Source organism: Saccopteryx leptura, chromosome 2, assembly GCF_036850995.1.
Source record: "Saccopteryx leptura isolate mSacLep1 chromosome 2, mSacLep1_pri_phased_curated, whole genome shotgun sequence".
Lineage (NCBI taxonomy): Eukaryota > Metazoa > Chordata > Mammalia > Chiroptera > Emballonuridae > Saccopteryx > Saccopteryx leptura.
Window position 1 is genome coordinate 38,949,226 of NC_089504.1, and position 22,911 is coordinate 38,972,136.

A 22,911-nucleotide genomic window follows, 5' to 3' on the forward strand; every position below is an offset into this window, starting at 1 on the left:
TTCTGGGCAGAGGGAACAAGATCATTAATAAAGATATGGAGGCTTGGAACCACATAACTGTCCAGGAATCAGCAGATTTTTTTACCCATTTATATTCAAATTTGTCCCAAAGCAAGATTTGAGATGTAAGATGTGACACATGGAATATAAACATGAGAAAATGGATGTTAAGCAAAAATAAAAGTAGGAAAATAAGCTTATCATCAGGAGTAGGTCTCCACATTAATTAACAGAATTAGGCTGTTTTGACTAGGATGAAGAAAACTTGAACTGCTTCCTCTGCAAGCCTAGAAAAATTTAGTGTTCAGAATATTGCAGTATGTACCTTTTCATTATTCATTTATTGACTCATCAATGAATTCACTCAGTCATTATTCATTCATCCAATTTTTTTTTTTTCTGAAGCTGGAAACGGGGAGAGACAGTCAGACAGACTCCCGCATGCGCCCGACCGGGATCCACCCGGCACGCCCACCAGGGGCGACGCTCTGCCCACCAGGGGGCGATGATCTGCCCCTCCGGGGCGTCGTTCTACCGGGACCAGAGCCACTCTAGCGCCTGGGGCAGAGGCCAAGGAGCCATCCCCAGCGCCTGGGCCATCTTTGCTCCAATGGAGCCTTGGCTGCGGGAGGGGAAGAGAGAGACAGAGAGGAAGGAGGGGGGGGGGGTAGAGAAGCAAATGGGCGCTTCTCCTATGTGCCCTGGCCGGGAATTGAACCCGGGTCCCCCGCACGCCAGGCTGACACTCTACCGCTGAGCCAACCGGCCAGGGCCTCATTCATCCAATATTTATTAAGCATTTACTGTGCACCAGAGACTAGGATAGTAGCTAAAGAAGAACCAAAGTTGAGTTGGTCCCACTTCAGGGGTTCTCAACCTAGGAGGTGAGATAAATGGAGCACATGAACCCATCATACAAACCAGAATCCAGTGACTCCATTAGTAGGACAAAGTGTTGTGAGACACAAAGCAGTGACACTGAGTTTGGTCAATAACCGTGTCCTCTGCTTGCTTCATCCATACAACTCTGTCTCAGCAATTGGGAAGATTGAACACTCCCTACAAATTCCTAACTGACAGAAAACAATTTCATGTGGCTTGCTCACAGCTGGAGCCAGAGAATCAAAATTACTCTTCAGCATGAGCTTGCAGGCTGCAAAGCCCAAGGATAAGCACAAGAGCTCTTTGCCTTTATTATTTGAGTACCTGGCACGTACTGAGTACTAACAATGCGTGAGGCTCCACAGCAAACAGGGGAGGAGACCAAGTTCTGGCCTCAAATGCTCACAGCTGTTTTGTAATCTGATAATTGTGCATGACAAACCTCAGACCATAACTCTGAAAATAGCATGACTGTAATCATAACAAAATGGAACAGCCATTGGCAAAATTTGTTTTCTAGTTATCACTTCCAGAAGGAATTCCATAACACTACTAGGGGAAGAGGAGAGAAAACTTTCTCAATTTCCCTGCCACTAAAGCTCTGAATTATCATCATCTGCATTCATTCCTTCTCTTTTCTCCTATCCTGTTACAAAGCATTCTACCTTCTGTCCATAACTCATCCACTCCCACCTCCTCAGAAATTTGGCTCTACCCATTATTTCATCTGTCTGCATCTTAAACTTCTAATATCTATGCCAGGGTTCCTCCCCTCAGCATATAACATATTTAAGTTTTACTTTCATTTCTAAAAGAAATTCTATCTACATAGTCCTTAACTGCCTTCTTAGCTCAATCCAGTCTGGCTTTTACCTCTGCAATTGTTCTTTCCAAGGTCCCCAGTAACTTACTATTACTATATGTCTAGTTCTTATCTTCATTGACCTCTTAGCAGCATGCAACCTGGCTGACCACATACTCTATAAACATTATAAACTCATTATAAACATGCTCTTCCTTAGACTTCTGGGACATTATTCTTCCTTGTTGTCATCTAACTTCTCTACTCATTCCTTATTTTGTTTTTAGTTAGTTTGTTTGTTTATTGATTAATTGATTTGAGTGAAAAAGAGAGAGAGAGACAGAAACATTGATCTGTTCCTGTATGTGCCCTGACCAAGGATCAAACCCGCAATCTCTATGCTTCAGGACAATGCTCTAATCAATCGAGCTATCTGGCCAGGGTTTATCTTACATTTTGGACTCCTTCCTATGTCCAAATCTTCAATCATGATGTTCCTCCTAGAAGTGTTTCCTGATTCTCCCAGAATCTGTTATAGGACCTCCTACCCCATGTTTCCATAGCACTCTATGCTACTTCCCCAACCACATTCCATCATTCATTCAATAATCATTTACTGAAAGTTTCTGATGTGATGACCACTGTATTAGGAACTGAGAATACAAATGTGAAGCCCTGCTCTCCAGGAGCTCCAGTGTAATAGGAGAGACATATAATGATCAAATAACTACACAAACAAGTGAGTAATTATACATTGTGATGCATGCTACAGAAGAAAGGATCAAGAGCAATGAAACTATATAACATAGGAACATTAACCCTATCTTCATTAACAAGGCAGGAGGCATTGGAGTTATAGGGATTATATAAGGTTACAGGGATGGATGTTTGGGCTGAAGTTTTAGGAGTGAATACGTGTGTGAGGGAAGGTGTGAAGAGTGTTCCAAAAAGAGGGGATAGCATATAGAACTGAAGTACAGCAAAAATAGGGGGGAAATGGTATAAGTTAAGGCTTAGAGGCCCAAGCAGACCTCAGACTATACAGACACCTGAAGGGTTATCTAAAAATTTGATCCCTATCCTAAGAGCAATGGTAAGATATTGAAGATTTCTGAGTGGAGGGTGACATAATCAGATTGTCAATTTGAAACTATCACTTGATGCAGTGTAGAGAATGGATTATAAGGGGCATGAGTAGGCGAGGTGAATTATGAGTTACAAGGCTTTTACAGCACTCTGGGCAAGAGATGATTGTAGGCTGGGCTAGGGGGTGGCAGTGAACATGAAAAAATGGTTTAATTTGAGAGATATTTAGGAAGATTAGGAGCAAAGGATTATATTTAGGACTTGAGGCAGGTAAAAGATTTAAGGATGACACTAAGGAGAAGGGTCACAAGAGTGAGATATCTTACTTTGGACATATAGAAACATACCAGATTTCCTTATTCTGCTCACTCTCTCCTGTCCTCTCCTCTATGGATCCCAGGCCCAGTCACCAGACTCAAAATTTCTGAGTAATCGCCTGACCTGTGGTGGCACAGTGGATAAAGTGTCGACCTGGAACGCTGAGGTCGCCGGTTCAGAACCCTGCACTAGTCTGGTCAAGGCACATAAGGGAGTTGATGCTTCCTGCTCCTCCCCCCTTTCTCTCTCTCTCTCTCTCTTTCTCTCTCTCATACTCTCAACTCTCTCTCCTCTCTAAAAATGAATAAATAAAAAATTTTAATTTTTAATTTTTTTATTTTATTTATTCATTTTTAGAGAGGGGAGAGAGAGAGATAGAGAAGGAGAGAGAGGAGAGAGAGGAGAGAGAGAGAGAGAGAGAGAGAGAGAGAGAAGGGGGGAGGAGCTGGAAGCATCAACTCCCATATGTGCCTTGACCAAGCAAGCCCAGGGTTTCGAACCGGCGACCTCAGCATTTCCAGGTCGATGCTTTATCTACTGTGCCACCACAGGTCAGGCTAAATAAAAAAATTTTTTTTTTTAATTTCTAAATTATCTAAGATTCTCTTTTAGCCTTGTACCCAACCGTTGCAACTTGCCCCTACCCTAGTCACCCCTCATCAAGATCAATATTACTACAAGTATTGTCTCAGAGGGGTCTCTGGAAAGACCACAAAATGATTCAAAAATGCAAGTCTTTCCTTTGGCTCTTACAGTCAAGTGATGCAAAATTCTAGACTTTCATATTTTTTATGGTAACTAGCTGAGTTATAAAGGAGTACTAAAATTTGTTAGTCATAAACTAAAATAGCTTTTAACTGGAGTTCACAGAAGACTCTAATTCAGTTCTCTACTAAGAAGTCTGGCTGCCAGGCAATATTTGGCCATAGTTGCAAAGCTCCTCCAGCACATATAAACATGTAGCCAGTTAGAATACTTGTAATTTTCAGGAAGGACACTGTTATTGGGGCATTACCCAGTGATGTTTTGAGCTGGTCATGGTTTGTGTTGCCTGACATTCATGCATTTTAATAACCATTATGATTCATAGAGCTTCATCATGATCAATTTAATATGCCATGGGTTATCTGATTAATCCTCTGAGGTAGAGGGATGCACCTCTCTGACATTTCCTGCCACTTCCCCCACCCTTTTCTTTGCTGATCAAGAACATGTGTAGCAAGCTACTAACTCAGGTTCTTTACACTTACTATGCCCTCTGCCTAGAATGCTTTCTCCACAGATATCCCATAGCTAACTCATTTCTTTCAGTTCTTTATCAAATGTTACCTGTGTGGGGCCTTCCCTGACCACTATATTTAAATCATGATCTTCTGATTCCCTGAACTTCCTAGTCTATTAACCCTGTTTTATTTTTCTTCTTGACACCCACCACTCCATCTGATAAACTATGTATTTTACTTCTTTGTGATCTCTTAATCTCCAACACCCAGCTTTTAAGGCAAGGGTATAAGCGGTTCAAATGTGAATCATTCATAGCCCTATTGCCAAAGCAGATATTAACATGAAGCAGGAAAAACATGCTTCTATTGTGACATTTTCTTGTTATCCCTTCTCACTTGTCTCCTCATCTCAGGCTCACCCCTTCCTATCCTTCAAACACACCCAGAGAAAAATTTCCAAAAAATATCTTGAGGCATTCAGAATTTATATTCAACTCATTTTCAGAATTTAATATATTCTAGGCATTGTGTTCGGCTCAGGGAATAAAATATGAATGAGACAAACATGATCCTTGCCATCACAGAGTTTATATTCTGGTGGGGTATCAGCCAATCCTATCTCCTGAAAGGGTACTTAATCCCTCATAGAGAATATGGTGGCAAGTCTAAAACATTATATAAAAATGAGATGCCTGACCAGGTGGTGGCGCAGTGGATAGAGCATCGAACTGGGATGCCAAGGACCCAGGTTCGAGACCCCGAGGTGCTAGCTTGAACATGGGCTCATCTGGTTTGAGCAAAAGCTCACCAACTTGGACCCAAGGTCGCTGGCTCGAGCAAGGGGTTACTCGGTCTGCTGAAGGCCCACAGTCAAGGCACATATGAGAAAGCAATCAATGAACAAATATGTGTCACAATGCGCAAGGACAAACTAATGATTGATGCTTCTCATCTCTCCATTCCTGTCTGTCTGTCTCTGTCTATCCCTCTCTCTGACTCTCTCTCTGTCTCTCTTAAAAAAAAAAAACTGAGATGAAGGAGAGATTTGGGGCAGGGTGACATGGAGCAGGTGGCAACAGACAGAAAAGATTGTACCAGTCAGGCAGGCAGAGGAAACAGCATTCAAAGGCCTAGAGGAGAAAGAGATTGTGGATGTCACTTTCCAGGAAGTGAGGGCAGTTCAGTGTGCTGTCACTGTGGAATTTTCACAGAGCAATGGTGAGATCGGATGTAGGGTAGGTAGCAAAGGCTAAACCTGGAAAGGCCTTAAAGGCCAAAGCAAGTTGGACTTTTGGGACTTTATCCTAAGAGCAAGAGGGAGCCACTGAAAGGGCTGATCAGTGGAACAACATGAACAGTGCAGTTTAAACTCTTTTCTGTCCCCTAATGCAGTGGTCCCCAACCTTTTTTGGGCCACGGACCGGTTTTATGTCAGAAAATATTTTCACGGACCGGCCTTTAGGGTGGGACGGATAAATGTATCACATGACCGAGACAGACGTCAAGAGTGAGTCTTAGATGGATGTAACAGAGGGAATCTGGTCATTTTTTAAAAATAAAACATCGTTCAGACTTAAATATAAATAAAACGGAAATAATGTAAGTTATTTATTCTTTCTCTGCAAACCGGTACCGGTCCACGGCCCAGGGGTTGGGGACCACTGCCCTAATGAACCCAAACCTGATCTTCCCTCTCCACTGCAGGCATCCAAGTCATAGCTGCCTCCTCCCTGAAGCTTTTCTGCTGATCTAACTTGCATGTAGGTCTCCCTCCTCAGTTCCAGGGATTTCATTCTCTCTTATCTTTCTATGCCTGGGTTCTGTCTCCCCCCATTGGACTAAGTTCCCAGAGGACAGAGATAACCTCTCAAACCTCTCTAGATTGTTCCACACTCAGTTCATCACTGACCCAGATTGGGCTTTACTGAGACAAGGGGGAGATGAATAGAACCTAGCACAACCCAGCCTTTTCTCACACCCTACCCACTAATATTTACAATGTACTAAAACAACCCTTCCCTGAGGGAAGGAGAGCAAGTGCTGGTGTGTGTAGGGCCAGATGACCCAGGTCTCTGCCTTCTATCTGTTGCCACCTCTCTCTGCTCTCAGTGTTAATATCTCCCTGAATGGGCTTAAAAATTCTCCCTAAGCTTGTTCAAACTGCAAGTGCTAAAAAGACAAATCTAATCTGTAGTGACAGAAAGCAGATCAGTGGTTACCTAGGGCTAGGGGGTTCAGGAGAACTGACTGGGATGAGCCACAGAGGAACTTTTTGGGGTAGAGGAAGTGTCCTATATCTTGACTGCAGTGGTGTTCACAAATGTACAAATTTGTCAAACCTTGTCAACATGTACAATGAAAATTGTCCATTTCATTGTATGTAAACCAGACCTCAGTAATGATGAATTTAAAACAAACTGCATGGGCCCTGGCCGGTTGGCTCAGTGGTAGAGTGTCGGCCTGGCGTGCAGAAGTCCCAGGTTCGATTCCCGGCCAGGGCACACAGGAGAAGCGCCCATCTGCTTCTCCACCCCTCCCCCTCTCTTTCCTCTCTGTCTCTCTCTTCCCCTCCTGCAGCCGAGGCTCCATTGGAGCAAAGATGGCCCAGGCGCTGGGGATGGCTCCTTGGCCTCTGCCCCAGGCGCTAGAGTGGCTCTGGTTGCAACAGAGCGACACCCCGGAGGGGCAGAGCATCGCCCCCTGGTGGGTGTGCTGGGTAGATCCCGGTCGGGCGCATGCGGGAGTCTGTCTGACTGTCTCTCCCCGTTTCCAGCTTTGGGAAAAAAAAAAAAAACCTGCATGGAGGCCCTGGCCAGTTGGCTCAGTGGTAGAGCACTGGCCCAGCATGTAGATGTCCTAGGGTCCTGGGTTTGATTCCCAGTCAGAGAATACAAGAGAAGCAACCATCTGCTTCTTCACCCTTCACCCTTCTCCCTTCTCCTCCTCCCTCTCTCTCTCTTCACTTTTCACAGTCATAGCTTGATTGATTGGAGTGCATTGGCCCCAGCACTGAGGATAGCTCCCTGGCACCTCTGCCTCATGCTAAAAATAGCTCGGTTGTAGCATGGCCCCATATGGGCAGAGCATTGGCCCCTTATGGAGTTTGCTGGGTAGATCCCGGTCAAGGCGCATGCAGGAGTCTGTCTCTCTATCTCCCCTCCTCTCACTTGGAAAAGAAGATAAATCAATCAATCTAAACTGTATGTAAGTTAAAAGGCAGTAGGCCCAAGCACAGTACATACATGAGCTTCAAAATGAAGTTCAACCCTGACATAAAACTAGGGCATAGCCATATGAGAAAAGCAGCCTCCCCCTGGTTGCAGAGATCTAAGAAAGGTGAGTCCACCTGCTATAGAAGGCCGGGTGAAAAAAGCAAAGGAACAAAGGCTAATATGGAGAAGTCCAGACCAAAATACATAGTCACAATCAGCATGGACACAGTTTGCTTTCTTTCTTTCTTTTTTTTTTTAATGTTTTTTTTATTTTTTTTTATTTTTTAATTTTTTTACAGGGACAGAGAGAGAGTCAGATAGAGAGATAGATAGGGACAGACAGACAGAAACGAAGAGATGAGAAGCATCAATCATCAGTTTTTCGTTGCGACACCGTAGTTGTTCATTGATTGCTTTCTCATATGTGCCATGACCACGGGCCTTCAGCAGACTGAGTAACCCCCTGCTCGAGCCAGTGACCTTGGGTCCAAGCTAGTGAACTTTTTGCTCAAGCCAGATGAGCCCGCGCTCAAGCTGGCAACCCCAGGATCTCGAACCTGGGTCCTTCCACATCCCAGTCCGACGCTCTATCCACTGCGCTACCACCTGGTCAGACACACAGTTTGCTTTCTAAACTTCAAAATACCTAGCCCGGAGTAAAGAAAATTTAGAATAAGTAAATAGAAGTCCTGCTTCACGAAGCCAGAAACTGCATATTAGTCCCAGGGTGTTAAGTCATAAAGGGTTTAGAATAAGTAATTTTTGCCTGGCCAGTGGTGGTGCAGCGAGTAGAGCATCAACCTCAGACACTGAAATCCCAGATTCAAAACTCCAAGGTCACCGGCTTGAGCGTGGGATCATCAAAATGATCCCATGGTTGCTGTCTTGAGCAAGGAATCACTAGCTCACTTGAGCCCCTGCCCCACAACTCTGTCACAACACAAATGAGAAGCAATCAATGAACAACTAAAGTAACACAACTACAAGTTGATGCTTCTCATCTCTTTCCCTTCCTGTCTTTCTCCCTCTCTCTCTCTCTCTCTCTCACAAAAAAAAAAAAAAAAAAGTGATTCTTGGAGGACTGAGTGGCTTCACTATAAAGGGCTCCTCGAGAAGCTGGGCCTTACCTCATGGTCTAGGATGATGCTGGCTCTGTCTGCTGAGTGGGTAAGGGGGGTGACTCTTGGTTTTCTTATGAAGAGGGATGACATGTGGCCAGGTGGCAACAAGAACACAAATGTTCAGATGGCTGAATGAGTCACAGGAGTGGGCCAGGGGTTCACAAGGAAGAGAGACATATGAGGCTCCAGAAATAGTTGGGAGAAAATGTTTGGGATGTGCAATGTATGAATGGGGGCAAGGATGGGAAAGGTCTTTCCCTTCTTCCTTTTTACCTGACCTGTCTCTCCTCATAAGTCTCCCAGCACAGGAAATCTAAACCAAACTCTGGCACATAATCTGTCCTGTGTCTCCTTGTGCTCCCTCTGTGGGCTCCCAAAGGCCTGTGTCCACATTTAGCCCAGCATTGGTCACATAGAAAGAAAAGTGCTGGAAAAAAATCATTTCTTTGGGACAAGAATGTGAGGGCAATAAGGAACCTACTGGTGGGAGTGAGATGGAAAGTTAAGGAGGATGCACTGGTCAAGGTGGGTCTGTGGAGTGAGTGGAGTATGGTAAAGGTATGGTGAGGGGAGGACAAGTGAAAAAGCGGTAGAAAACAGTGCGTCAGGGGCAGTGTGAGAGAGAAGGTGAGGATTAGTGGGAGAGAGCAGTATAGGGTCAGAGGTCAGTAGGAACACAGGTCCGGAGTCACAAGTAAAGAGAAGGTCAGGAGTCAAAAGGGAAAGGAAAATGAAGGATCAGTAGGAGAGGTATGATCAATAATCACTGGCGGTAAAGGTCAGAGTTCATTAGAGAGGGCAGGTTGGAGTATTACCTGCTTACGTGGCAGCTGTTTCGGGGGCATCTTCAAAGAAGCAGTTAGCACCTCAACAATTGTAGTGTCTACAAAACGCTCCCTCGCCTGAAGACAAGAAGTTTGTCTGTCCCCTCGATCATGCACAGGAAATCCGGATTCTTTTTTACTTCAATTCCCAGTAGCAGGAGTTCTTTGGGGACAGCCGTCGTTGTGGGTCTCCGCGCGTTTGCAAGAGGGAATTGGCTCCGCCCTGACGCGGTTACCCAGCAACCAACCGACAGCCAGTCCCTCCGTCGCCCCTCCCTGCTCGAGGGGGAGGTGGGACTAGGGTTGACAGAGAAGCTCAGCTCTACTAAGTCCCGCCCCCACAGGAATAATAAGAGTATTTGTAAATCCTGCATGTGGGAGGGGCTGGGGCTCCCAGACCCCGCCTCTTATGAATAATGCACATTCAGGCGGTGTCCCAGACCCGGAAGTGGAGTTGCCGAGTCACCGCAGTGGCTGAGCTGCTGACAGGAGGCGGTGGCGGAGGAGGAGGCGAGGCCAGACTTGCGGCTCGGCCCCTCCACCGCCGCGGTAGTGCTAGTCAAGCCCACGGAGCCACGCGGGCCTCAGCCCGCCAGCGAACCTCCCGCCCCGCGCCCACCCGTCGATCTGCTTGGCCGCCTGCCCGCCGACTCGTCCGGGGCGGCCTCGTCTGCACCACCCACCCGGCTCCTGGGGCCGCCGCCCCGCGCGGTCCTGTTGGCGTCCCTGGCCGCGCCCGGCCCCGGGCCCGCTCGCTCGCCGGCACCATGATGGAGGAGATCGACCGGTTCCAGGTGCCCACCGCGCACTCGGAGATGCAGCCGCTGGTGAGGGGGCGGGCGGGCGGCGGGCAGGTCAGGGCCGGGAGGGAGTGCTGCCTGAGGGGGAGGAGGGGAATCAGGCTTTTGGGTCTGTACCCAGGGGCGCCTTCAGATGGGGGCAAAGAAAGCCATGTAAACGCATCGCTGGGGAGGGAGATCTGTAGGATAGGACAACTGTGGGAGAATCTGCGAGGTGGTAGCAAAGGGGCCTGTAAGGACGGAGGGCACGGTCCAAGGAGGCAGGCCAATGGAGCTACAGGGAGCGCCGTCGGATGGAACCGAGCAGGGCACAGTGGTGCACACTGATGGAGGCCCACAGCTGGAAAAGGGAGAGAACTGTCATGAGGCATCGCGGGCGGCGGGCCCAGTAGGCTGGCACGAGAGATGGGAAGGCGTTTAGCGCTGGAGGCCTGGGCGTTTAGCTCAGGGCGGGGGAAGGGGAGAGCAGTTAGGCTAAGAGGGACCAGGATAGGCTTGTAGAGGAGGAGAGGCCTGCCCGCCAGTTTGCTGAATATGATGGGAACGCGGAGGCAGGGACCGGTAGTAGATTCAAGACCCGGGAATTCCGTTCTCCGGAGGAGAGCTCAGGTAGACTAAGCTGGAGTACGGGAGCCGGGAGGAGAGAGCGCAGCGGCGAGATGGAGAATCTGAGGCGCGGACGCGAGAGCTCCGGAACCGATGAAGAGGGGGCGGGGCTGCGCTGTAGCCGGCAGTGCCCACTGTTTGGAAGAGCCCCCAGCATCCTAGGCCTACGTGCTTGGAGCCCTTGCTGGGCGCGGATCCTACAGCTTGTCCGCGGTCCCGGAGTCAGGGAGGAATGATGTCATCGCTGCCGGCGCAGAGGGAATGGAAGGGGGAGGGCGACGCGGGCGCACCGAGGCCCGGCCTAGGGCAGTCCATGTCCACTGCCCACCTTCCCGGAGGCATGGCGGGGGGGCTGACTGGCTTGTCCGCCGCCCGGTGGAAGACGCCAAGGCCTAGCCAAGGCCTAGCCAGCCAGTGTAGGGAGAGGGGAGAATGAGGGAGTGCACCGGCTCTATTCTCTGTTGGCTTTTCCTTCTTTCTCCCTTGGAACCTTAGAGGCAGCTGGACGGAGGCAGGGTAGGCCAGAAACCTAAAGGTTTGGTGCCCTATTCTCTGAGCTCAGTTGGAACCTAGCAGAGCTCTCCAAGCCTTGAAGATGTAAGGCTCCCTAAGCCTCTTCCCTCTTGTTAGGCCAAGAGGTGAGGAACAGATTCTGCCCCTAGGCCTCCAGGACCCTGGCTTACAGATGTACTTTGTTGCTTCCTGAGCAAGTAGCCTGCCCATTACAGCAGCCAAGACAGACAGACCTTGGCAGGAACCCATGACCTATACTCTAAGCCACATCTTTTGTGAGATGGTAGAGAGAATCATTAGAGGCTACCTAGAGGAGATAAAAGGCATTTCCCACCTTTTGTGACTACTTAGTTCCAGAAGCCAAAAGAGAAGCTTTACAGAAGTGTACCATATTAAACTGGAGAGAGAGAGATGCTAGCCTGATGCCATCATTGGATTATTCGGAGGGCCAGAATATCTTGCTGAGAAGTCTGTCCCATAAACTTGAACTTTGGGCTGGGTTAAGGGACTTCCCTTTCTGGATTATTTTCCCAGCCAACCTAGCTTGTCAAACGAGATTGCGCTTCCAGTTCTAAGCATCTAATCAAGAACCAAAAGGGAGGGTGGATGAAAGAGAAGGAGGAGGTCCAAATGAGTTAGGACAAAAAAAGCAATGAGTTATTTCTTGCCTCCCATGTGGGATGTCTACAAAGGAAGGCAATACTGTCCAGGAAAATAATCAAGTCATCAGATTCTCTCAGTTGTCCTAGGTGTCTCACTCATTACCTGAAGTTCTCAACGATGGTTTGAGTGAGTAGTGGCCCCAGAATACTCCTGAGCTGCTTCTGGGCTGTGTGGCTCTGGAGTAAAAGTGCAAGGATACATTTATCAGAAAAACTATAATTGCCTTCAGACCTTTTTCTTGAAAGCTAAAGGAGTCCTTCTCTGCTAGGGGCTGCTTTGTTGCAGTTGAGTGAAAGCCTTAAAGAAATAGCAATATAGTTGTCCGCCATTTGAGGGTTATAGATATTGTTCCACTGTTTTTTGCTTCTTGACACTTGTTCCCAGGTTGAAGCCTAGAGGAGTCTCAAAACTCCTTAAATATTCTGTGTATTATTGAGGCCAGCAGACTCTTGTGTCAAATTTTCCCAAGAGCTTTTATTTCAGGGCATAAGGAATCAAGATGGTATACCACAGAAGAGAAAAGTAAAGTGGCTCCTTAGGGGTATTTGGATAGAGCATGAAGACTAGGGTTCCAAGCTTGAACTCAGCTGTGACCTATTTCATTTCTTGCCATTATTTATTGAGACTTCTAGGAAGTCCCTCCTCTTCTTGGACTTAGTTTCCCCATATATGAAATGAAGACGAACTATCTCTTTAAAGTTTAAACAATAGCTTCTCACTCTCTGTTTCAAAGAATATCATAGGGACCTTATATCTTTGGTTCAGCAAATTCATTCATCCAGTATGTATTGAGCAACTGCTCTGTTCCAGATACTACACTAGGTGTTGGGTACACAGTAATTAGCAACATAGACACAAATATGGCCATGCCCTCCTGAAGCTAACAGTTTATCATTCTTTCTTACTCCCTCAATGTGAGCCCCTCTGAGGGCAGAATGGGAGCTGTCTCCTTAAACCCTAAAGAAAACAAGGCAATGCTGGTGTCATCATCATTCCGCCTTTCTGAACTAAGCTGTACACATACAGTCCTGTCACATGGGCTCCATCATCAATCACATAACCCACTCCTTCTCATAGTAGTGGGAAGAATCTAGAGATCATTCCTCACTTGGAAAGATGATCTCTAGGGGGAGAGCATCGTTATTTTTTTATTATTTACTTGAAAGAGAAACTCAAGCAAGCTTAAAAAGGGGGCTTAGAGAAGTGGCAGAAGCTGGAAGGGAAGGCACAGCCAGCATATCTGGGTGTTTCCAAGGTGCTAATTTAAGCATTAGTTCTCAGCTTAGTGGGAGGAAGAGATCCCTGCCCTGCTGTTGCTACTGCTCTTGCAGCAGCTGCAAGGAGCCTTCTGTCTAGGGTGTGAGTTGGCCTAAGGGTGTGGCCTCCCTCTTTCCCCATTACACCAATTATTTAATTGGCCTGGCTGCATCTCAGCAGCTGAACCAGGCCTGGCTTTATCCCTGAGAGCTCCCCAGGGTCTCTTCCTGTCTCCTTATGAAAGGAATGAGAGCTCCTCTCAGAGACCTAGTCCCTGGGCTCCACTCCTGCTGTGTCTATCTTCTGGATAATCCTTAGTATTTTTTAGCACAGATTTTCCCAAAGAAACTGTCAGGTATAGACACATTTTGTATGTCAGTTCTGTGTCCAAGCCAAAAACCTTACTAATCTAGGGAAGCACCCATATTTGCCCATGGTGCTCTGTTGAGCAATAGGTTGCATTAGAACTATTGTTTGTGTGAGCAGCATTGATAGGTTCTCTGGCCCTATTGTATGTCTGCTGGGCTGTTTCTTACTGCCTCACAGTCTATGTATTCTACTTGGTGACAATTGAAGTGGAGGAGATTTGTACAAAAAAAAAAAAAAAAAAAAGAAAAGGAACTTTTAAGCACTTGATTGTGTCAGGCAAAACTATGCTTCCTATGCTTTCAGGGACCAAAGAGACCACAAAATGTCATATGGCACCAGACAGGGTCTCTGTGCACTTGACAGAAATGCTAGTCTGGCCTCCCTAGTCTGTTAACTCACTTGTTTAGTTCATGAGCATATGCTCAGTTCTAGGTACTTAAGGATAGAGACAAGTGAGATCTCTCCAGTGGTTGGCCAGAAGAAGGATGGGCTCAAATGGCTATAGGAAGATTTTAGATACATGCCTAGAAAGAGGGGAGATCAATGGAGAGTGCTCCTGAGAAAGGGTGACACCTCCCTTGGGAGAAGATGAGAAATTCTGAGGTTCTGACCCTTTGACCCCTGAATTTGAAAGTAGTTTGAGACTCCTACTGCTTCCTGACACGCAGAGATGGGAATGGTCAGGACATTAATTCAGTGAGTGGGCCACAGCAGCTCCTGACAGTGGCAGAGAGAACATTGTGAAGATAAGAAGAGCACTATGGAAAATTGACCTACATGTATTCTGTGATCTTGGAGTCTTACGTTGCGTTCTTATACTCAGATGACTTTTTTTTTTTTTTCAGAGACCGAACAAGAGTCTGAAAGAGGGATAGATAGGGACAGACAGACTGGAATGCAGAGAGATGAGAAGCATCAATCATCAGTTTTTCGTTGTGTCACTTAGTTGTTCATTGATTGCTTTCTCATATGTGCCTTGACCGTGGGGTTACAGCAGACCTAGTAACCTCTTGCTCAAGCCAGTGACCTTGGGTCCTAGCTGGTGAGCTTTGCTCAAACCAGATGAGCCCGCGCTCAAGCTGGCGACCTTGGGGTCTCGAACCTAGGTCCTCTGCATCCCAGTCCGATGCTCTGTCCACTGCGCCACCACCTGGTCAGGTGTACTCAGATGACTTTTCAATTTAAGGGTGGATTCTCCTAGTGGGTCCATGTGGCTCATGACCTAGTAGTATTTCTCAGGTTCTAGGAAGAGGCCCACCCTTTTCTCTTTTCCTATATTGCAAAATGAGGGTCAGATTTACTCAGGCTTCTACCTCCTGCCTTACTACTCATCACCTCAGTCAATAAATACTAAGAACCTACTTTCTGCTAGATGTTGTACTGGGCTCCATAACACAGAATTTCACTCCAGGGATATGCATAGTCAAGACCACAGGGTAATGAGCACTGCAAAAAGGAAGAACTAGGTCCATCAGGGCCAAAGGAAAACAGGAAGGGCTTCTATCAATTGGTCATGGAAGGCTTCACAAAGGATTCATTGATGAACTGGCTCTTAGAAGAGGAGTAGAATCTTGGCAAACTGATAAGATGAGACGATGTCAAGAGTTCCAGGCAAAGGCATGGGGGAAGAAACAAAAGGGTGTATATGAATGAATGAAGGGTTTTAATTAAGGGAATAACATCATCAGATTTTAGTTTAGAACTAATACTTCAGTAGTGGGTGAGTAGAGTAGGTAAGATTGGAGGTTGGAAAACTAATATGGAGATGGGTGTAATAATAATTCAGGAAGAAATTATTTCAGCCTAGAACTGATAGAGAGGAGGGGACATATATACAGATATTAATAAAGTGGAAGAGTCAGGATGTGGTACCTGTTTGGAGGTGGGTGGGGAGATAGGGAGTCTAGGATGCATCCCAGGTTTCTGGCATGATATCTGGATGGCAAGAGGCACCATCACCACCCCCAGAAAACCCAGGGGCCTGTGTATCTCTTGGCTTCAGGGACCACTTATATGAAAGAAGGCTGCTGTTTTCCTTTGTTCTGCTGTTGAAACTTCATTCTTGGGGTTATAGGGAACTCTAAGTCCTAGAAAACCAAAGAGCAGAGTGACACTGACCCCATAGCCACAAAAAGGATACTGAGAAATGCCTGCCAATGAACACATTTCCCCTGCAAACTGCTTTGATGAATGCAAGTGAATTGGTGGCAGCAAGGAGCCACAGTGTTTTGTTTTGTTTTGTTTCTGACAGCACTTGAGTAAAGAAAAAATTGTTTGTTGGCTGAGAGAGCATTCTATGTTGCAGTTTCTAGCCTGGCTTTTTACCATCCCTCTGGTCAAACCTATGATTCTGACTGACTGGCTGAGCTGAGCCCTTGCACTGATTTGTTCTAAAGTGGGTGTGTGAGTTATTACTTCACCTGCAAGAGTCAGGATGAAAAGGACACTGATCTCCTTTCTCTGAGACAAGCCTGGAAAGCTGCAGTTGGGGTAGAAGCAGTGACCAAGCCACTATCTTCCAGGCAAGGAGTGCTAAGAGAGCAGACTTCTGGGATGAGATTGCTCAGAGGTGACTTGGCTTCTTAAAAACCCCAAGTGTAGCCTCTGTAGGCAGCCACTTCCATGGTAGCTGGGAGTCAAGCTGAGTCATTTCCATCCCTAAGCTGCCTTCTGCCTGAATGACTATAACCCAGAGTGAACATAAATGAAAATCAGAACCTTCTTCACTTGAACCTGATTAACTTCAAGGACCCTCTCCCCTCCTTGAAAGGGCAGATGGAGCATTGTGTCTGGAAAAGAGATATGGAGACTCAGCTTCTTAGGCTTAGCTGCTTCATTCTGTCAGTAGACCATGGAAGAACTGGTGCAGGGAGCCCCACAGGGGGCAGGAAGGGGAGAATCAGGCTATGGGCAGATACCAGAAGTGCTGGTTGAAGGAAGCAAGAGCCTGGCTCAGCAGGCTCTCAAGTCATTGTTTCCTAAGGAGAGTCTGCTGGGAATCTGGCCATCTGGGTGGGAGAAAGGAAGGAAGGAAGCAGGCGGAGCTGGGACCAGCTCTGGATCTGACTCTGCTTGGAGTTCAGCAGTTGGCACATGACCCAAAGGCGTCACTGTGGGGCAGCTGAGTGAACTTGGCTTTAGAGAGGGACACTGGAGTAAGGAAGTAGTCTAGGAAGGAGGCCCAGAGGATCTAGCCTAGGAGAAGAGTAGATGGGAATATGTAGGAGTTCCTCTAGACTTTACCTTCTTAGGAACCAGTTCAAGCAAATATGTACTTGCATTTGTTGTCATTATTCAAAGATATCAGATTGAGGATCAGATGGTTATGCTTCTTAAGGGTCAATTTTTTTTATTTTGATAGAGACAGAGAGAGAGTCAGAGAGAGGGACAGATAGGGACAGACAGACAGGAAGGCAGAGAGATGAGAATCATCAGCTCATAGTTGCAGCACCTTAGTTTTTCAATGATTGCTTTCTCATATGTGCCCTGACCAGGAAGTGAGATGGCAGGGGACTACAGCAGAGTGAGTAACCCCTTGCTCAAGCCAGCGACCTTGGGCTTCAAGCAGTGACCTTTGGGCTCAAGTCAGTGACCATGGGGTCATATCTACGATCCCATGCTCAAGCCAGCAACCCAGCGCTCAAGCTGGTGAGCATACTGTTATCAAGCCAGATGAGGCCGTGCTCAAGCCAGCGACCTCGGGGTTTCAAACCACCTGGGTAATCCACGTCCCAGTCTGACACTCTATGCACTGTGCCACAGTCTGGTCAGGCTCTTAGGGGTCAATTTTAAGTTTTTGTGATGATGATGATGATGATGATGATGATGATATATGAGAGTGTATGCACAAGTAAGAGGGCAATAATGGCCATGAAGGGTGTTCTCTGAATGATCATTCAAGATCTGAAAAGTGTAAATATGACAAGAGGCTGCACCCAGGCAGAAATGAGCCCAGCTACTATAGTTCCTGATATGGTTTTTCCTGTTTTCATTACCAGACTTTTGGCTGTCATAACCAGAATCCACCCCATCTATCTATTTAAAACAATACCTGAAGGAGTGCTTTAACTATGATTTATTGAATTAACTGCACCCAAACTGTGGAATGGGAACCATATATATTTTACTATGTAGTTAATTTAACCATAATTATGTACAAGCTATAAATTATTTATAGTTCCCATATTAATTTCCAATTTTATCATTTATAAGGAATTGATGAAGCCTTCAGCCAAGCATGGCCTAGACCAACATTTCTTGTAGTATATCCTTAGAAATATTGGTCCTTTGAGACGCTTTATGGGGGGAAAAATGTATCTGTAGACAAATTCCTTTGGAAAACACTACACACTGTCCCATCACACTGTTTGCTAGCATTTTAAAGGCTTTGAGAAGTTCTACAGTAAAGAAACCTTTCCAGCTTTGTTTAATTCAATGGTTCCCAAGATTATGTAACCATGGAAACTTTTTTCATGTTATATCTATTAACCTCTTACAAAACCAATGGCTCTGTAAAATTTCACCCCTTATGCCAATGCCCATTGATCAGTAGTGGCTGCCTATCGCACAGCATGTGTTAAGGTGGATTCTGAGGCAGAGTCCTAGTTCAGTGAGAAAGAATGACATGGTTGGTTTTCCATGTCTGCCATGGTTTTCAGCAGGGGAAACATCAGTTCTAGTACTCTGCTTGCCATCCTGGAAGCCCTGAATCATCATACTTATCCTAGGCAAAGAACACAGAAAAGGAAGACTCTTGGAGATGTTAGCTAGTTCAGCAATCTGCTTCACCAAGGAGAGAGATTCTTATGATATGGTTGTTGAAGAAACGAATGGGGGGAAATGATTTTTTCTACTCTGATTTTCAACATGGGTTTTTGAAGTACAGTACTGACTTAATATGAAGTTAATAATCCTTTATAAATAGATAGGCCAGGTAAGAGGGAGTATCCTTTACTCTGCTGAGCAGATAAGAGGGGGCAAGAGGAAGATTTAGGAACTCATAAATATCACCAGTCGTTGGCCAAACTTAAGGTGAAAATATAAGCCCTGACCAAAGGAGCAAGAAGAAGGAGTAGGCTACTAGAGGAGACTCTTAAGCTAGCAGTTACTGGAGAGGAAAGGCTACCATGGGGTTCACCCCCATCACCAGGCTAAACAGTCTGTTTTTTTCCTCTACCATTTTCTCAGGGACTGGTTTCCAAATCCCCAGTCACTCTGGCTACTTAAGTGGATACTTTTGAGTTTCTCATTCCTGGAACTAGATACAGACCTCTCCATGTGATCTGATCAGCCCAGATTATGGAGAGGCTGCCACTCTCCATAATACTGATATTGTACTTCTGTTATTGTCAGTTGAGGTTCATGATCATATTTAATAGCTGTACCTATTGTTATATTGAACTCAGGACACACCTGAAATAGGGTAACCCTTTGCCTTAGCAATGTAAAATTAAGGCAAGAATGTGGAAAAACATCTTGGGCTGGGCTGGATGCCAATATAGGTAATGGTCTACTAGGACTAGTGAGGTGATGAATTCATACCTATTAGAAACTGCCACATGTGTGTATTTTGACTCATTCTCAGAGTGGTAACTGGCTAAATTCAGCAATGAAATTTAAATGAGAATCTAAGTGAGGCTGTGTGATTGGGTAGCCTAGGCTAGACCTTCAGAGAGCTGGTATTTATGTGGACAGAAAACTTAATGTAAGTCTACTATATGACATAACCACCAGAAAAGCTAATGTGCTGTTGGGCTGCATTAACAGAAGTATAAAGTTCAGGTCCTAGGAGGTGATAGTCCTACTTTGCACTGGTCAGCACTATCTGAAGTCCTGCATTCTATGCTGATGTCATAATTCAAAAGAGGGAATGACTGGAATGATGAGAGAAATCAAAACCACATCATAACTGAGCTTGTTCAGTCTATTAATAAAACAGTCTCAGGGAAAGCATTTTATGATTTTCAAATGCCTAAAAGGACTGGAGTTAAGAAAGAAAAGATGGTTAGACTCCTTTGTGTTTTGTTTTGTTTTGTTTTGTTTTTTGAGACAGAGACAGGTAGGGAGAGAGAGGTGAGAAGCATCAACTCGTAGTTACATCACTCTACTTGTTCATTGATTGCTTCTCATATGTGCCTTGACCAGGGTGTTCAAGCTAAGCCAATGACCCCTTGCTCAAGCCAGTGACCTTGGGCTTCAAGCCAGCAACCTTTGGACTCAAGCCAGTGACCATGGGATCAATCGATGACCCCATGCTCAAGCTGGCGAGCCCATACTTGAGCTCCAGATGAGCCTGCACTCAAGCCAGCGACCTTGGAGTTTTGAACCTGGATCCTCAGTTTCCCAGGTCAAACACTATCCACTGTGCCACCACTGGTCAAGCAGACTTCATATTACTTGTGGCTTCACAGGGAGGAACCAGGGCCACTGGATGTACATGTGAACATGCTTTTACTTCTGGACTCCACTGCCTCCTGTTTCCTGTGGTAGCAGTTCTTAAACTGAGCCAGAGGCCAGGGTACCTGGAATACATGCTTCTCTTTGCAAAGAGCCACACCTTTTCTAAAGAGGGGCTAGGAACAACATTCTAGCAATAAACATGGCTCATTATATATGTGCAATATAAACATGTCAAAATATCCACTGTGGAACTTAGTATGAGCAGCACTTTCCTAGCTTTCTGTCAATGTGTGTTTGCTAATCTTTCTTGTCTTCAAGGCCTATCACAAAAGTGCCACCTTCTTCTTCCATTCTTTTCTTTCCTTCAGTAAGGGGTGAACCCTCCATTCTACATGTCCTGTGGCCACAATACATTGTCTTTGTGTGAAGTTTATGGATGCAGTTATCTTATTCTTATCTTAAATTCCTTTTTAAGGTAGATAAAAGATGTTTCCAAAGCACCTGAACCACCTTGTGAAGGAGACTGGGAAAATCATTTTTGCCAATTTTATAGATATGTAAACAGAATCCCAGAAAGGTCAATAGTCTTGGCCACTACCCAGCTAGAGGTTGGCATGGCTTAGACTAGAACCCAGGTATTTTGACTCCTATGCCCATGATATTTCCTTCAGTATGGGACCATTAAGTTCTTCTACATCAAATTAAATTTCTCCACAGGCTTTTGAGGCATCTACACTAGGCTTTTCCCTCTCCCAGCTGGCCATACTTTCTACCATTCATACCAGCTTTCTAGTAGGTCCAGCCAGGCCCTTTACCTCCTCTCATCTTTTGGCATCCTGATGCCTCCTCTCCTCTTTAAAATTTTTTCTTCCCTCTCCTCTGCCAATTCCACCCATTCTTAAGAAGTCTGTATAAACTCCCCATCTCCAGGAAGCCTTCCCTGCCCTGACTATTCTAGTGAGCTCTTAACCGATTCTAAAAGTCTTTATAACCTCTAACACATAACTTGATACATATGAGATCCTGATTTGAGTTGTTCACTTCGATGTGTTGTGAGTCTCATTACCCCAATTCCCTTTGGCAGATAGCTTTTGCCTTCAGAGCTTACAGTCTGGCAAAGAATAGACTTGCTCTTCTGAAACAGAACTACAAAAAACAAAAACAAAACAAAACTGTTTTCTTTAAGGATCAGTAAGAATGGTTGGGAGGTTATTCTAAGGAGAGAACCAATAGAGACCCAAAGGGGGATGAATAGGTAGGAATTAGTGAGTGGAATAGAAGGTACATGTGGACAATTGTGGGAGATTCAGGGAGATACATGGATTGGGGCACTCATTTATTATTAAAAAATAATACATTTTCAGCATCTGCTATGTGCAAGACCCTGTACCAGATACAAGAAATAATATGATGAATAAAGCAAATGTGGCTCCTGCCTTAATGAGCTAGCAATCCAGTGATACAGATTCAACACAAAATAAAGGGCACAAACAAAATTATAGTTACAAACTATGACAAGTGATAGAAAAGACAAGAACAAGGTATCATGAGAGAATAATAAAGCCTCCCACATTAGATTGGTGATGGATGTCAGGTAAGGCTCCTATGAGAAAGTGATGTTTGAGCTCAGACTACAAGATGAGAAGAATGCTCAGACAAGGAGTGACTTGTTCTTGCTCCTCAGAAGGATAGGGTCTCCCAGCTGAGTTGGTAATCTGAACCCTTATGAACTGGCCTTTCTGCCTTTGCAAGGTTAGGCGAATCTTCAGAAGTGAGGCAAATAGGAGAACGTAAGAGGGCGATCCGGCCCCTCCCCTTGGTAGTACAGCCAATGGGATGACTGTCCTGCCAGCTTCGTTGTGAGACTGGAAAAGCTATTAATAGAGTTGTGATGTATAATATTTAGTGATCTCTGCTGATAAAGAGCTCCTACCTGTCATCCAACTTTGTATGGCTTGCACATATCTTCCTGGAGATGGAAAAAAATATCTGTAGCTCTTGGAGGGAAAGAAGAGTGCTAGCCTGGATGTGCTATTCTTTGTGTCAGGCATGGGGTTCACATTCTCTTACTACAAAAAACAAATGGCGCCTGACCAGGTGGTGGCGCAGTGCATAAAGCGTCGGACTGGGATGCGAAAGACCCAGGTTCGAGACCCCGAGGTCGCCAGTTTGAGTGCAGGCTCATCTGGTTTGAGCAAAAGCTCACCAGCATGGACCCAAGATCGCTGGCTCAAGCAAGGGGTTACTAGGTCTGCTGAGGGCCCGCGGTCAAGGCACATATGAGAAAGCAATCAATGAACAACTAAGGTGTTGCAACAGAAAACTGATGATTGATGCTTCTCATCTCTCTCCATCCCTGTCTATCCCTCTGACTCTTTCTCAGTCTCTGTAAAAATAAAACAAACAAAAAAAACAAATGGCTACAAGCAGTTATGTTCAGGGACAGGTCAAATGGAGATAATGATGTAGGGAGGTAGTGATGGCTAGTGGTTTGGGGAAGAGGGAGGAAAATTACACAGAGTTAAGGACAGAGACCCAGTTAGGGGTGATATTCAAGTAGCAAACATTGGCACCGAAGGGAACCGATCAGGAACCAAGGTTTGGCCATTTATCAGCCTCCCTATCAACTTCCTGCTGAAACCTCATGTTAAAGATCATTCACTCAGGATGCTGAACTACAGGAGTGAGGCAATCCCTGGGAACTCTCATGAGAGGAATTGGTTTGAGTATCCTTGAGGGGTGTGGAGATCAGGGTGAAGTATTGAAAAGTATAGGCCTCAGGGCAGGAGGTATGCACTGTGCTCAATGGTTGTAGGAAATTTGGCTGGGTACATGC

At 45.7% G+C, this 22,911-nt stretch overlaps 2 protein-coding genes across 3 annotated transcripts in view; one reads left to right on the forward strand and one right to left on the reverse strand.

Annotated features, from left to right (window-relative positions):
• The window catches only part of DNAI1 (dynein axonemal intermediate chain 1), a 77,333-nt gene extending 67,673 nt beyond the window's left edge, over positions 1-9,660 (reverse strand). The window contains exon 1 of the mRNA XM_066367792.1: positions 9,460-9,660. Within this exon, the coding sequence (XP_066223889.1) occupies positions 9,460-9,489 (30 nt within the window). The 5' untranslated portion in view covers positions 9,490-9,660. The remainder of the gene's footprint in view (positions 1-9,459) is intronic.
• Positions 9,661-9,924: 264 nt separating this feature from the next.
• FAM219A (family with sequence similarity 219 member A) overlaps positions 9,925-22,911 on the forward strand; it is a 59,176-nt gene continuing 46,189 nt past the window's right edge. Inside the window, exon 1 of one of the 2 annotated variants that reach the window (XM_066367813.1) lies at positions 9,925-10,295. In XM_066367813.1, the coding sequence (XP_066223910.1) occupies positions 10,236-10,295 (60 nt within the window). In that variant the 5' untranslated portion in view covers positions 9,925-10,235. The remainder of the gene's footprint in view (positions 10,296-22,911) is intronic. The other variant, XM_066367812.1, reaches the window with a different exon arrangement.